This window comes from Anopheles coustani, chromosome 2, assembly GCF_943734705.1.
Source record: "Anopheles coustani chromosome 2, idAnoCousDA_361_x.2, whole genome shotgun sequence".
NCBI lineage: Eukaryota > Metazoa > Arthropoda > Insecta > Diptera > Culicidae > Anopheles > Anopheles coustani.
The window spans coordinates 28,992,112-29,007,475 of record NC_071289.1 but is presented as its reverse complement, the minus strand read 5'-3'; the positions used below and the strand labels follow the sequence as shown (position 1 = coordinate 29,007,475).

The 15,364-nt window shown below is 42.0% G+C and overlaps 2 protein-coding genes across 2 annotated transcripts; both read right to left on the bottom strand.

The window, feature by feature from the left end:
- Nucleotides 1-5,556: 5,556 nt before the first annotated feature.
- Nucleotides 5,557-12,150, bottom strand: LOC131264180 (uncharacterized). Its single transcript, XM_058266468.1, has 7 exons — nt 11,306-12,150; nt 10,981-11,192; nt 10,023-10,225; nt 9,123-9,395; nt 7,201-7,774; nt 5,949-6,478; nt 5,557-5,808 (listed from the first exon to the last, which is right to left on the bottom strand). Exons 1-7 carry the CDS (start codon nt 12,148-12,150, stop codon nt 5,557-5,559), a joined length of 2,889 nt encoding a protein of 962 aa, XP_058122451.1.
- A 935-nt stretch (nt 12,151-13,085) lies between these two features.
- On the bottom strand, nt 13,086-14,626 carry LOC131264179 (uncharacterized). The gene is made up of 6 exons (XM_058266467.1): nt 14,460-14,626; nt 13,786-14,289; nt 13,606-13,705; nt 13,426-13,515; nt 13,209-13,364; nt 13,086-13,139 (listed from the first exon to the last, which is right to left on the bottom strand). The coding sequence occupies exons 1-6, from the start codon at nt 14,624-14,626 to the stop codon at nt 13,086-13,088; spliced, it is 1,071 nt and encodes a 356-aa protein (XP_058122450.1).
- Between the last annotated feature and the right edge of the window lie 738 nt (nt 14,627-15,364).

The window sequence follows — 15,364 nt, the reverse complement described above, 5'->3', positions numbered from 1 at the left end:
TTGGCCGTTTTTATGGCGCGCTTACACAACAGAACCAAGATATGGTTGATGAGTTACACATAATGCCTTTTCGAGCGCTAGTTAATGAATATAAAGCGGTGGATAAAAGTACTTTAGATGAGGGAACAGTTTGGTCGACTTTACTTTGGAGGGTGGATTATTTCATGTACGCAGTTGAGGTGGCTAACATTGGGTCGCCATTGTGAGTACCATTGCGAATACGCTTCAACCGTATGTTATTAAAGTGATTTATTTGAGTAGAAACTGATAACGGAACAGTCCAAAGTACTGTTTTGCTAGTAAAGCTTCAGAATTTGCTACTGTACTGTGAACAGCTTTGGGGAAGATAATTTACATTTTTTTAATTAATTCTATGTCTTGTTTTTTGGTGAAAATCGTTTTACGTTATGTTTAACGTGCAACGCCTTAGAGACATCATTACATTTGGACAGGTATACGAGGAAAACATGTTATGTTCAAATGTTTCTAAACCAGTTTTGATACGATAATGATTGTGAATATTTGGTAATTTTATAATCGTTAATAGTTAATTTAATAAAGCAAATGTAGGGAGTGTTTGTGTGAATAGGTATGAAAACACACAACGGCACAATCTGGGTCAGCACTAGCCAGGCGATCACCTCATTTATTAAACATTTGTACACACGTTCCTGGCTTGCATACGGCATGCTTTAGAACATTCATACAACATTTAAACAGAGTAAGAAAAATAAAGTTATGTACAGAGTATAAGAAATACTCAGACACTATGAATAAGAACAAAAGCGACCTTGTCATTTTCGACCAAGTGCAAAGCTAATCGTACAATCATGTTTTTATTTTTTGCAAAGCGACTCTCGCTTCACGCACAGCGAGAAAATGAGGCAAATACAAATGAAAATGCTACAAATGTAAAATCTGACGCTTATACAAGAATGTTTTACTGTGACACGTACAGCAAAAGAAAAAAGTCAAATCCTACCAAAAGCAGTAGGCGCATAAAGGTTGTTGATGTTTTCATTCTTACATTAGTACTCAAGGAAATTAAAACAGTGTGAACGAGCAGTGGCTTAGCAAGATTTCTGAAGGTTGAAAGAAGAAAGTTACAAGAGGTAGCATTATGACGCGAGTGAATTTACTAAACTCATGAAAGATTAGTTATTGCATCACCTCTTGTGGCTTATAAGAAGGGAACTGAAAGGCAACACCAACACCGAAGCCCGTAATAGCATATAGACAGATGAACATAGTTTTGTTCGCCAAGGCCATCGCTTGCGAGCTGCAACCAAAAATGTTTCGACAGAGCAGTTAGAAAATAAAGCAAAGATAAATTTGTTTATGCATAAAGTTGCCTTTTTAATGTTGAATGGCGTATCGAAAAAAATATCGTCTCGTCCCGTCGTCTCGAATGACAGCAAGCAATTATTTTCTTAAAACACAAGAAATTGCAAAAACGCAATGAAAACAAAAATGCACACCACTGTGAATCCTTCCTTGTTAATACAATTCTGAACCACAATTCCAACAAAGAACGTCCTTGAAAATCCTTACCAACTTCTATCCTAGCCTGTTGTGGTGGAACAGTAGAAGTCAAAATGACGACCGCCTCAGAGCATTATAGAATCTGGGTCAACTGACTGCAGACGGTGAGTCGCCCGAGCAGCTATCGGATTACTCCAGCACAAGTGCGGATTCTGGTTGCAATGTCAGGTTTCTTTGCACTTACCAGTCTGTTCAGATATTGCAAGGCTCTGGAGATGCTCCTGTCTTAGAGTTTGTTCTTCACGATGTTCACGTTGGCTTTCAATTAATTCTCCTTTTTTCAGAACCGCGGACAAATTTGTCGACTGAGCGATCGTTTCGAGGAAAAGATTTAGAACATTTACAGTTCCTCCATTAGCGAGTATCGCTTGCTGGTGACGTACAGGATTGTTGTACCCTGTTTATTATCGGGCACACATTAACCTCACTCTACTTCGGAGCGTTGTTCCTTTTCGTAACATATCCGCTGCTGGTATATCTGAGAAAGGGGCGTCAGGAGCCTATATGTTTCATTGAATGTTCTATCATCGATTGGACAGCGACAGCAGGACATGTTTGGTAAAGGAACAGTGAAGATTAGGAAACTGGAACCCAAGGCTCATAGCCATCAAACTGACGAAAGTATTTAAATACCAAGCTTTTATGTTACCTACATCTCACTAGACCGATTGGTATGTGGTATACGAGGTGGTCACGGTTTTGTTTGTGGATCTATGGGTAAATTTTTTTATGGACAGTATAATCGAACGAAAGGTAAGTGTTTACTCAACCCTCAATCTCACCATCGTACATTTTACTATTCTGTGCGTGGTTTTGTTTGTTTTATGGATAATAAAATTGTTTTATTAACTGTTCGTTCTGACTTTAAGTTTTCAAAGATCGGTCACCATGAACAGAAATGAGTATAGATAAAACAACAATTAGACAACAATTGTACATTGTCAAATTAAATAAAAAACACTCAAACGTAACGCTACATGCTTAAATAAACATTGAAATTAGATGCGTGGAAGACGAATAGATTCTCGGCCCTAATATGTATGACATATTAAGCTTTCCACTCTTCCCCCACTATTTTAAGCTTCAAATGACATTTGCGCAACAGTGGACGCACAGACACAAAACCCTGCATTAATCATGCTGTCGTGTAATCAAATCGCCCCCGGGTTTGCTTTTGACATCCAGATTTATTACATAACCTATTAGATTGGGTGCATAAATCCATGCGTCCCGGCGGAAGCCAATCATGAACAAACTAATCCAATCGTTGATTTGAATATTACATACCTCCTGCTCCGGTGTGTTTATGCTAATTCAGTGTGTGCTGCAATATTACGTTGCTCATACGAAGCCTGATACTCTGGCGTAAGGAAACTGCATACACTGTTGCATCAGTTCGATTTGCAGAAGAAACTGGTGCATTGTCTTCGGTGCTTTATCCGTCAGCCCGTTCGGATGTTATTGATTTGTCTGCAGTCTTCATCATCAATAATTGATTCATCGGGCAGAGTAATAGTTGGAAATCGAAATATAACACGGGCTCAGCTCGAGAAGTGCAATGGTAGGAAAATCCTGCGCTGACGAAATATGTAGTAGAACAGTTCACAATCAGCACTGACTGCAGTGCAGTGAAGCTGCAGAAATCGATATTCAAGCTTGTCAGCAGTAGCAGCAGCAGAAGAAGACCAGAATCTCTTCCGAGCCAGATGAACATAAATCTTTCTCAATCCCTTCACGAGACTTCACGGAAGGAAGGGATTCATAATCGCAACGCAGTCATGTGTCACCGAACCAATGTCTCGTCGATTGAGAGGACGAAACTTATGGCGAGGATGAAAATTGCACTCATCCATCGCAAGAGGGTTGAAGAAATCGAAGCCTTTCAACAGCTACAGTCGCATGATAGGCTATAAAGTGTAACTGATTGTGCGCCAATATGTCATGCCCGTTAAACTTCGAATCAGCTTTCCTTTTAGATGAACTCCAATAAGAATGTCAACAAGAGTAATCAATTTGTAATAGTAACAGATTCGTTGTAATCAAATTGTTAAAAATAGAACGTATATTAAAATGACGGCTTACGAGCACCACATCCCTTGACCCTTCGTAAGGACATTGTGCATTTTCTAATTGAGTAACAAATCATTTTCCCACCAAATGATCCGAACCGACCCTGTAAAAGTTTAGTGTGAGCTTGTTCTCTGCCAGTGCAAACAGCATAAATTACATCTTCCGAATCCTCTGTCCGTTTAAAAACACACTTTCTCACTTTGTTTTTTTTGCTAGGTGCTACAGTTTGAAATAAAAACGCACACCAGTCCAATAAATTACCCTATGCGCCGGGAGAAGGTGGAACCAAAGAGAGAACCGAAAAGCATTAGGAAACACAACACCGAAACCATTAACTCTGGGATGTTCGGGACATTGGTGACCCGCTCTCCCGGTCGATGTATGGGGTTTTTCATCAACATACAAAAAAAGGTTTTATTTACTGATTCTACATTTCGTTCCGCAAACTGAGAAGGGATGAGGAAGGATAAAATATTTCATCAATTAGCCCATTCCGTTGTCCCACCGCGAACGGGCCCAAACACCCAAACAACACCTAAACAAAGGGATACTTGTAATTAATGTTTAAAGGAACGTTGAATTTTGTTATTGCTGTTGCGTTTTTGTATTTCTTGTTTTGCTCGTGAAACAATTTGATGACCTTTCACGACTGCCATCCCGTGTTGTCCATCTCGGGTTAGCGAGGTAGAAGTTAATCTTCAAAATGACCTTTTCAGATGGAACTGCACTAAAAACGTAGCTGTTAATTGTTTTTTGGATGCAATAAATGTCAACGAAAACTGAATAAGTGCCGGTTTCATTGGCCAACCTTTTTCAAATAAGCAAAGCATACATCATTATGTTAGTTTTGTGAATGAAAAATGTGATGAGTAGCGAAAACGAAAATAAAAATCCCAACCATGAACACGTCCATGTTTTTCGACGTAAACAAAAAAAAACTTATAAGTTTGTGAAGTATCAAACGACTGCAATTAAATTAAAAACATGATGAAAATTATAACAAATACATGGCAAACAAAAGGCACCGGATTTAAATAGCCTGGTAAGGAAAAACACCCTTCAACCTAGTTTTGGTTTCAATGATTTCAATACGAAATGAAAGTAAATCAGCGCCATTTGACTAATAAACTTCAGCACCAATATTGATTTCATCCTCGTTTGTAATGATAAAAGTTTCCTGCAGGACGTAAATTTACTTCCATATGCCAAGTTTTATCAGTTTCATCTCTACGATACTGAACTGCGTACATGTTCACTTCACCATTGCATTCCGTGTTAGCGCTGGATTGTTTTCGACGCTTCTAATTGCAGATACATAAAATAAACATTGAATAACCCTCGTTATAAATCATCGATGCATTTGTGTTCCCCAGTGGGAGAGGATATTTGGGGACAGTTCATTTCATTTGAACGGAGGCAATAAATTGTTCAATTGTATTTAATAAATTTAAACTTCAAAAATACTTCATGATTTGCTGGAGCAGTACTTTTCTATGGAAAGGCAATAACGATACGGTACATAAATGTTCTGACTAGAGACAATATTTTATGCGCTCAATACAATGAATGAAATTTATAACAGCCCAATGAAATAATTTATCCTTCGTACCGTGCGTAAGTAAGTAGCGGAAAAGCTACTTTACTGATGATGTCCATCATTATTAACGGAGGTTTCTGTTGCTTTACATTGCATGAAAGTTACTTTAAGTTTCTAAAACATTTTTCCCAACCTAGGCTAATCACCTCGAATATGCATGACATGGTTTTGCCTAGGACACGATTGAGTGAGTACGTTATTTGAAATGGGAAGTCGAACGTTGCTAGGCACTTCACGACACCACGAGTTACTCGGCGTTGCTCGTGAGATAATGCTTAGCGACCCGGCATGTGCTCAAACACGCTTTCCTGCTGAGCTAACGATTTTGTTTTCGTCCTGACGGTTGTTTATTCGCTGTGTTTCCTTCCAATTCGGCTAGCGGTGCAGTCGGAATGCTGCTGAAGACTCCCGCAGCAGGACCAGTGCCGTTGACCGGGATGTCCGTCATGTCCATGGCCGCATCCTTGGTAGCCTCCGGGCATGATGCCCCCACAGGCGCAGGTACTCGCCTTCGAGCCGCTGCTCGAGCAGAACGTGCAGCAGTGAAACACCCCATAGTGTGGTCGCAGCTTGTGGATCCGTAGGGCGATAGGACACTCCTGCGAAGGAAGGCGAGATGGAAAGCATCATCCAATCGATCACTATAGTCATTTCCTCAATCAATCTGCTTGTGTTTTGTTCATTAAATCTCCAGTAGGTTCCCCTAGGCTTCCGAGGTTCGTTGTGCGTCGTAGCGTACCTCAATAATTTTCCCGTCAACCGAAAGCATCAGATGCATCACGCCAGCACGCGGTGGCACGAACGACAGCGCGTACGAGCCATCCCGGTTATCGACGACAGAAACCGCAACCGAGTGGTCTTCGTTGTCCCGGAAGCGAAGATCCGTCTGTACCGTAATTCCACCGTGTGTCAACCGGCGCCCCTCGTGGTCCCGCACGACCAGCGTCAGCAGGACGCGCTTGTGGGCCTTCAGAACCGCCAGCTCGCCGACCGAATGCTCCAGGGTGCTATGGCGCGGATCAGCGCTCTGGGTTGTCACGATGCCATACAAGGGAACTCCGGTCTGAACCCGGGCACTCGGGGCTTCCTCATCCGCCAGGAACTGCAGCATGTCGGTGACGGTGCGGTCGACCGAACGGGATGGCTTGAGGCACTGCTCGAATCGCTTCAGCAGGATGCTTACGAATACCAAGTTTTCCACGTCGCTACCCTCAGCCATTAACTCCTCGGCGAACTCGATTGCCACACGGGCATTTTGTGAACGGTGCTCTGTAGAGAGAAAAAGAGAAAGAGAAAGAGAGGCCGAGATTTAAATTAATTGACACATTGCAATCGAGGTATTGTTTGTGTTGTATTTTTAAAACTCCGCTTCTAACACCAAATTTTCTGTAGGTGACAGAATACTATTACGGAGTTGCTCTGTGTGAACAGAATGCACTTCTTTCTACGATTAATTTCAAGGACGTTTTACTCTTTATGCAAAACAACTCTTGGAAACCCGTTCCATCCGATATTTGCATGCTTATAAATTGTGTAGAAAGAAGCCATGATGAATATCGGATTTCTATTTGCTAAACGTAAGTTCTAGTCGCTTCTTTGAAAATAATGTTTCAACTGCAAATATTACTGTTAGTGGAAATATCTCTCAAATAATAATGCATCGGCAAGTTTTTCTCTCAACGGAAAGATAGGTTCGCCTCAGGTTCCATAGATCTTTTTCGTTTATTCTATTCATGCATTCAAGTCTTCTCTTTGACATTATAGTGCTTTTGGTGCGTGATCCCAATAATCGTGTTTTCCAACCTTATAGTTTATACAAATAAATTAGCAGGAAATCATCAAAAACCGCTCAATTGAGTAAAAGTGGCCAGGAAATTTATAATATCCTAAAACATTGCAATTTTTTTTCTGCTTCATAAAGAGAGTCCAATATTTTATTTACGGTTGCCGACCCCCGTACGCTTCTATGGAAGGTGTTGCAGTTGACTTACCGAGGTCCAACTTTTGCGCCATTATCATGTCTGTCTTCGCCTGCCGGATGTCACCGATCTGCCCGGTCAATGCCTTCCGGTGTTCCTCGAGGGCGGCCACGTACTCGTCCACGAATGCGTCCACCTCGCGCTGTACGGCCTCACACCGGCTGTTGATGCGCACGGTCAGGTCGTTCAGCTTACCCACCTGCTGCAGCGCGTAATCCTCCAGGGGCCGCGTCTGCTCGATGGCGCTTCGCACGAACCGCCCGTAAACTCGGCCCGCCCTCGCCACCGTCGTGCAGCGATGGTCCCGGTGCAACAGCGTGCTGCACTCGCCGCAGATCACCTGATGGCAGGTGGTGCAGAAGAGTTTTAATTGCTGTTCCGGATGCATCGGACATTTAATCGACTCGCCGCGCTCGTCGTCCTCCCCGACGCTCCGTGGCCGTGCGGGTCGGGTGCAACTCCGCCTCAGCCTCTCGCCGACCCCGAGCCGGACGATGCCATGCGATGCTGTGCTGCGCTGCCGTTTGTGAGCTTCCTTGCAAAAGTTGCACAACTGCAGCGAGCACGTTTGGCAGGACACGGTCGCCTGGCGGATCCGAGATTCCGGGAATGAAATCCGCGCAATGTCAATGCAATCGTCCATTGTGATTTTTTTTCACATAGTAGTTTTTGCACCGATTGGTAAATCGATTTTCCCATCGGAATCGAAAAAGTGAGCGTGCGAGAAAGAACATGGGGAAATCGAATTAGTTTAAAACTGGCTCCGGATCGGGGTCCGGGCAAACTGAAGCGTGTGTAACGAACTGCTACTCACTACAAGCATTCACAAAACTGAAAAAACACGCTGAAACGAGAATAGAAAAATGTCACCGGAAAGAGGTGTGAAACTGAAATAAAAATCCCCAAGTCCACAAGACTGGTGAAGGTGTGCGAATTTGGTCTCGCGGTAGCCCGATCTACTATCGACTGCGTTGACCACGTTATGGTGGCTGATCGTTATCTAACCGATGGAATTGGATTGGGTGACGGGCCATGCATAAATTATCATTAGTTTTTCTTGCTCTTTCTGTCATAATGGAGGAAACGATATTGTAAACCAATTTCGGAAAAGTAAACAAGTTATTTTACTTGAGTTCTGAAATCAAGGGTAGTGGTTTTGCATTGCCATTTCGTTGAATTTTTATAGCATACTAATTTTAAATCAATTGTAGTACTTTCAAAGTGAATTATCGCATCGATTTTAGGTTGTGGTGATGATGAACGTCTTTTAATTTAAGTTCATTGACTGAACTAAAGGAAGTAAGTGTATTTGAACCGAAATAATTAATTCTTGAATAAATCAAATCAACACTAATTTAGACATAATTTAAAATAAAAGGTTTTGTTCGGTATAGTCCATGATGTTTTAAAAACTATATTGTAGTAAGTTCCAAAATAATTGAATCTAGTGTCACTGTGAGAAGTTTTCCCTGCAGAAAAAGAAAAAATAAATTGAACACGTTAAACAAGGGAATTGCTACAATATTTTCTCATGTGACAATTACTTATACGGAGCGATATTTCAAAACCACACCATCTCTCAGTGGAATATAAAGCGGTTTGCGGTAGCTTTATATTCTCATTCTCTCTATGCAAAGAACAGCAAAAAAAAAAATCTATATATGAACTTGAACATCACTCCAACTGCACATGGATGCGATGGTAAATGTTTTCATGAAAAAAAAGGAACAAAAGCAGTAGAATGCGTTGAATGATAAATGTCAAAACTTTGCACCACTTTCCAATCCAATCCAATCCAGATGTTTCCCCTTCTCGCGATTGCACCTTTTCCCCCGCGGGTTCGAAAACATCAACCAACGCCTTCAAACAAACGTGGTGTAAAACTGATATCCCTGTGATAAGAAGAGCACTGTTTCCTCCACTGTTTAACTTACCGTAACCTCGCTGGAGCATAACTCACAGAGGGCCGATCCAACCGCCAGCGTAGGTGTGCATGTGGGAGACCCGTGGGCGGAGGTGGAGACGGACGATGTACCGTGTTGGGAAATGATGTTCTCGATTTTCCTGGCCAGCACAAAGTGCTGCGGCAGCTGGCTGACTCCACACGGACCGGCCGGCAGCTCGCTCGGCTGCTTACAGGTGGGACAGATGAGAACTTTTTCTTTGTCATCGTACATTACGCGGGCCTTTACTTTATCCGGGGCGTCCTGACAACGATACGAGGGAAGGAGGAAAAGAAAGAAAATACAGCAAAGGCGTCGTCTAACGACGAGCACATGTGTGGTGACATACGAAGACGATCGCAGGGATGTGCTGCTGAAAATATGCTTTTGAAGAATGCACCTGGGAAACTGGGTGACACCTGCTAGTTGGGATGCAATTGTAAGGAATATGTGTTCTAAGGAATGGCTCGCCTTTCATTTCCTTCTCGCTCTACCTAACTGCTTCTACGGTCGCTTAACTAGGATCCCATAAAAATGCAACATTACTGTATTACATTCGCTTCATATGCATGAGTTTTACATTGCTCACTATGTGTGATGTGATTTTCTGTGCTATTTAAACTAACTCCAACCAACCAATCATTCTACAAAAAATGAAATAAGACGGATTGTGACACTTTTTTATCTTACACTTTCAACTCTTTGGCTCGACGGAAAGTGATTACTTTTGTCTGCAAATCCCCCTGCAACTTGATGATTATTAATTGTGCCCCAGTGCGGTCATCCGCTGCATGTCTTGTAAAAGCCTCTTAGCAGATAAAGCTTATTGCCGGTTGGTACGAATTGGAAGTCTCACAATGCCAGCAAGGTTTTGTTCTGGCGTTTACGTACCTTTTCGGAGGTCCTCACTGGTGACCGTAAGCAGTGCTGCTCCCGAAAGCTCTGAAATGTGGTGCGCAGCTGGTCGAAGCGTGACTCGCTTCCACCGTTGAGCAAGAAGGGGCTGATTGGAGAAGCAGCTGCACCAGCATCATCGATGTGATTATTTAATGATACCCTTAAAGAGTTTTCTGCACTCTTTTCGTTCCCCGGTACTGAGAATGAACAGAAAAAAGCTGTTTTTTATTTAACAAATTGATTAGAATGGAGTTGAAAACCCCAACAAATGTAAAGATCCGGAAATTTCATCAGCTGGATGGTGTTGAAGGATACTAGCAAAACATTGGGATGCTAGAGGAATACTTTAGATAAGCTGGAATAAGGTTCGTACAGTTTAGACCCTTGGGAAAAAGTTGACCTCTACAACAATAACATGATATAACGAATACGTACTACAATAAAATGATATTTGGTCCAACTTTGTACTGTGAATCTAAAACCATTATTAATATGTTTTAAATTATACCATTCTATTCTAAAATGCACTACTGCCCTCAATGTGCTCAGCTGGTGAATCGGTTTACGTCTAATGTATATTTATTTGTCGCTTTTGCTGCCGTGCTATACACTTGAATTGTGGTGAAATTAAAAAAACATAAAGCGCCTTCAGGAAACGCGACCAGACGAAGCCGTAGAAAAGTCTCGGCACAACCCAACCGCGGCGTTAGCACGTGCTGCACATGTGGCACAATAAATCCATGCTTATCGAAGGTGCCGCAGTACACTCGGTTCTCCGTAAAACTTAGCAAACACCTGGACAAGCGGGGAAAAAAAATAAACTAACTAACAACAAATACCAAGGAAAGAGGAACAGCTTTTCAGATTGCAAGTGTATAGTGAACGACTGGGAGAATGCAAAGGGTAGATGTTTTCAGTGTGTGTGGTGGCTCTTTGACCTCTTATTGCTTACGGTCCCAGTCGAAGTCGGCACTCTTGTGCAGCCGATGCCAGAACAGGGCACTGTCCTGTCCGCGCGTGGCTTCCGACGCCACACGGCCTAGGCAAGCTCGACAAAACGTGTGCAAGCACTCAAGCACACGTGGCTCTCGCAGCAGCTTCCGGCAGAGTCCGCACAGGTACTTCTCAGGCAGAAAATCGGTCGGAAAGTGGTCATAAACGGTGCTGAAGAGTTCAGATTTTTTGGGAATGCAACATGGCGTGTCGTTCGTGAGTCAGGTGTGTTTATTCGTTAGACTCTTGCGAGGTGAAGCTGGACTCTGGTGGTGGATACTTACGATATCTCGTCAAATTTATTCGCCTGCATCGGTTCCTTCCGCTGACCTCCGACAAGTTCCAGTGTTGGGCTGATTGTTCTAGAGTGCATCGCACCACTGGATCCTTGTACCTCCTTTCCACCGTTCGCACCGGCTACCATCGTCATCACCATCATCATGTTCCGTGTACCTGCTTCTATAGTTTGCGGTCCATCGTAGAGTAGCCCCGTACAGCCCGGAAGTGATTGTGTACGCTCCTGCGGTCCCAGCTGCTCCGAATCCTGTAGCTGTTTGTCCAGCTCTGACTGATTGCTGTAGACCGAGCTACGCCGCAGACTACTCTTTCGTGGACTGCCTATCCCAACCAGCGACCTTCCCAATGACTTTTCCAAGTCCACTGGGAGCGCGGAAGATACACCGTCACCTCGACTCGTGCGCCGCGAGGTACCACTCCTCGTTCCAAGCTGCTCCGGGGTTAGATTAAAAGTCAATTTCCCACCGGGAGCCCTCGGTGACTCCATCGGTGCATCCGGAGTGCCTTCATCAGCGACTATACCGTTCTTTAACACCACCACCGATGGTTCTATGTATTCTTCCTGTAGCCGGATGTAGCCGGGAACCAACGATGGGTCTACCGTGTCTACTCCCGGTGGATCTGGTCGTGGAGATCCGGAACGAAACCGAAGCAACCCGGACCTTTGTTCGTCATCACATTCACTTTCCTCTCCGTCCGAGTCCTCGCTGGCCCACGAAGGGCGGTGTGGCTGCGTTGGCACACAAACATCAATTTTCGCGCGGGCTCGAGCCCTAGGGGAACGACGTCGCACTTCGGCCACTTCACCATCTGTTGTCGTAGAGTCTGCCATCCGGCATCCAAACCGTACCCAACGCAAACCAAACACTGCACCCGCCTGACCACAACCGATTATCGATAACGAGACGGAAACGGTACGATAAAGAAAACGAATGACATGAGTCTACAGGTCTTTCTGCTGAAGCTGTTACTACCGGACTGAAGCTCCACTAAACACCGAAAGTGCCCGATGGTATCATAAATACGCACTCAGAGTACGACGTTAATTTAATTACTGCTGCAGTTTTACACGAATACTTTCATACCTCTGTTCCTTCGGAGTCATCCAATCCGGATGGGAATTGTTGAACTCGTTTCGGTATCAGCAGTAAGATTAAACTTTTTGTAACAAATAATTCATTCAATTCCGCATGGTATGAAATCGAAATACCCTATTAAACCACTTACTTTGTTTGTGAGTAGAATATAGTTTAGAAGGGTAGGATAAAATTAATAATTTTTACATGTTTCATGTCTCAGGTATTTTTAATACACATTTACTTGTTGTTGAGAGAGACATATGATAGTTGTTAATTATTTTCTAATGGTATCAACTAGTGAGTTGATGTTTGTCTTCTATTGAAATGTAATATTGGGAAATGGTGGAATAGTAACTCAAACATTCCAAGGCTGGTGTCTTTATTGGGTAAATGATCCGTAATGATTCATAATTTAAAGCACTGTTATGGAAGGCTACTTATTTTGTGGATTTGCTGTTAACAAGTATGCATCACCGTCGAATATATTTATCATGCGGTAAGGAAGATAGCATTTTTTTTCAGGCAACACATAAAACTATTTTTATTTGAATGTTAAAACTGCATAGTTTGTTTTTCTGTGAATACATTGCAATGCTATTACAAAAAAATTTAATGCTGTAAAATCTGTAGTTGTGTTTTTCAAATCGCTTTTCTAAGGTGCTGGCAAGGGACATAACATATTGCAATGTTAAACAACATATTGCATAACCATAACGGAATACTGATATAATACTCTAAGAATCTGCAACAAGAAACATATTTGTTGTTTTCAATAGTGAAATTAACGGATGGATATAGCATAGTTTCTTACATATGTGTAGGTTGCAAAGTTTAGCGGTGCAAATCCATACACCGTCATTATCATAGGACGTTGCTGACGACTAAGAAGAAAAATGAACTCTTTCTGTTTGCTAATCGGGAGGTTGTACCATGGAACAGAGTTGATGGTGTCGTACATGTCATCTACCTGAAAACGGTTGACTTTAAATGGTATAATTTACTTTGGGAAGATATTTTTCTCTTCTTACCTTCAGTTCAACGTAGTGTCCAATCAAGAAGTAAGAGGTAAAATCCAAAAAGATAATCAATACGAAAAAGTATGCTGCATACCAATCAGTCTGTATGAGAAAAGATACTGTAAGGCATGTGTACATAACCCTCTCATATAAGAAATGAAAAATTTAAATTTTTCATATGCGCATGCTTACCAACAAGATTAACAGCACACCAACGCATAAAGAAATTACGCCATTCCATACCTGACTCAAAAATATGAGCTTAAACAAATCCTCGACACTGTCTAGAAATCTGCAAACGAGCCAACATAGATTAAGAACAACATCAAATAATTAGGGTCGTATTCAAGTAACATCTCCTCCCGCAATTACCTTAAGGCTTGCTGATGATTATGGATACACTCCATCCACTTTTGACGTATCACAGATCCATTATTATTTTCTACAAATTCAACATCATTCAGCAGATATCGTAACTCCCGAAGATGCACAAGGCATATATCGACATAAGCCGATGCGTATAATGCATACATAATAAACAAAAACTCCGTAAATGACGCCCCAAACACACCAATGGCGTACAGGTGCACTTGAAACAACTTGTTGGTTAGATAGCCTCCCTTTGTGCTCCAATCATAGTACGGCAGTTCATAAAGAAATAGTGGAAGCAGCGCACCATTGACGTAATATTCGTAAACTGTGTACATTCCAAAAAATATTCCTGAGCAGCCGAAACAAATAAACATCAGGCGACCAATCACCCAAAGAATTTGACCCGTTCTTTCCAGCACCGCCACCTCCTCGGCATTTCCGTTTTCAAAAGGCTTTAATAATTCTTCCTCAATCAAATCAGTGAAGCTCTTAAACTTGAAACTTCTGAAGATTAGAACAAAAAATTTTATGTAAAGCTGAAATTATACAGAGGGACACTCCCGTGAAAATATAAGAAATAGAAACATACGAAATGCTGTACGTCAGTACTTACAGCTACCGCAGGGCCCAAAGTTATAAGGATCTTCATCATATGCAGTGGATCGTTTGAGTACTTAGCCAAGGTATAAATGGTGCTCACAAAATACACTATCACGTGGAAGGACAGATAATAAGATGCGGGCCGAAATCTACCGGGAGCTGTCCAAATTTCTGTTCCAACAATTTTTGAGCTTATGGTTAGCAAGTTCAGAAGATTACGATAGCTTTCTACGGTGGCCATTTTTATTAACCTGTTGTTTTATGTTTTTAATGCAACCAAAGGAATGTCACGAATTGAATAAAAACAACCTGATTACTTAATGGTCTGTAAATGAATGAGGCTGATTGTTTCAGCCGATTGAATTGTTGTAGCTTCTGAATTTCGCAATACTGTTGCAGATGCATTTTTTTCAGACGTATCATCCATGTTTTATTCAGATATCATTGGAAAATAACACATGGCCCCCTGTGGGACCTAACACTGTATGTATTAGTGATTCCCATGCCATTCGTGCAATATTAAAGTAAATCGTTGGTCAACGTTGTAGCGGAAAACGGTTAACGTAGATAATTTTCTTTTGATTTTTAAATGTAGTAAAGAGGCTTTGGGGGTGCCCATGGCGCAGCGGTAGCGCGAGGAAACACCACACCACAGGTGTGGGATCGAATCTCGATCTATAATATACCGTCTTTCGGTCACACAAACTCTCTTCGGAGAGAGGCCTTGTCCCACTATGGGATGTCGTGCCACATAAAAAAAGAGACTTTACGCTTTATTTAACGTAGGATGGAAAATTTAATTATTATTTAAATGTGAGTAATCATAATCAATATAAATTTCTAAGTTTGAAATTTTATTTAACAGATCTAAAACAAGAAAAGTAACATCGAGTTCTCGGTTTTCACACACGTAGTTTCTCAAGAGTTATTGCTAAACTTTCTAGTGAATAGAGTGTACGATGCATGAATCAAAATAATA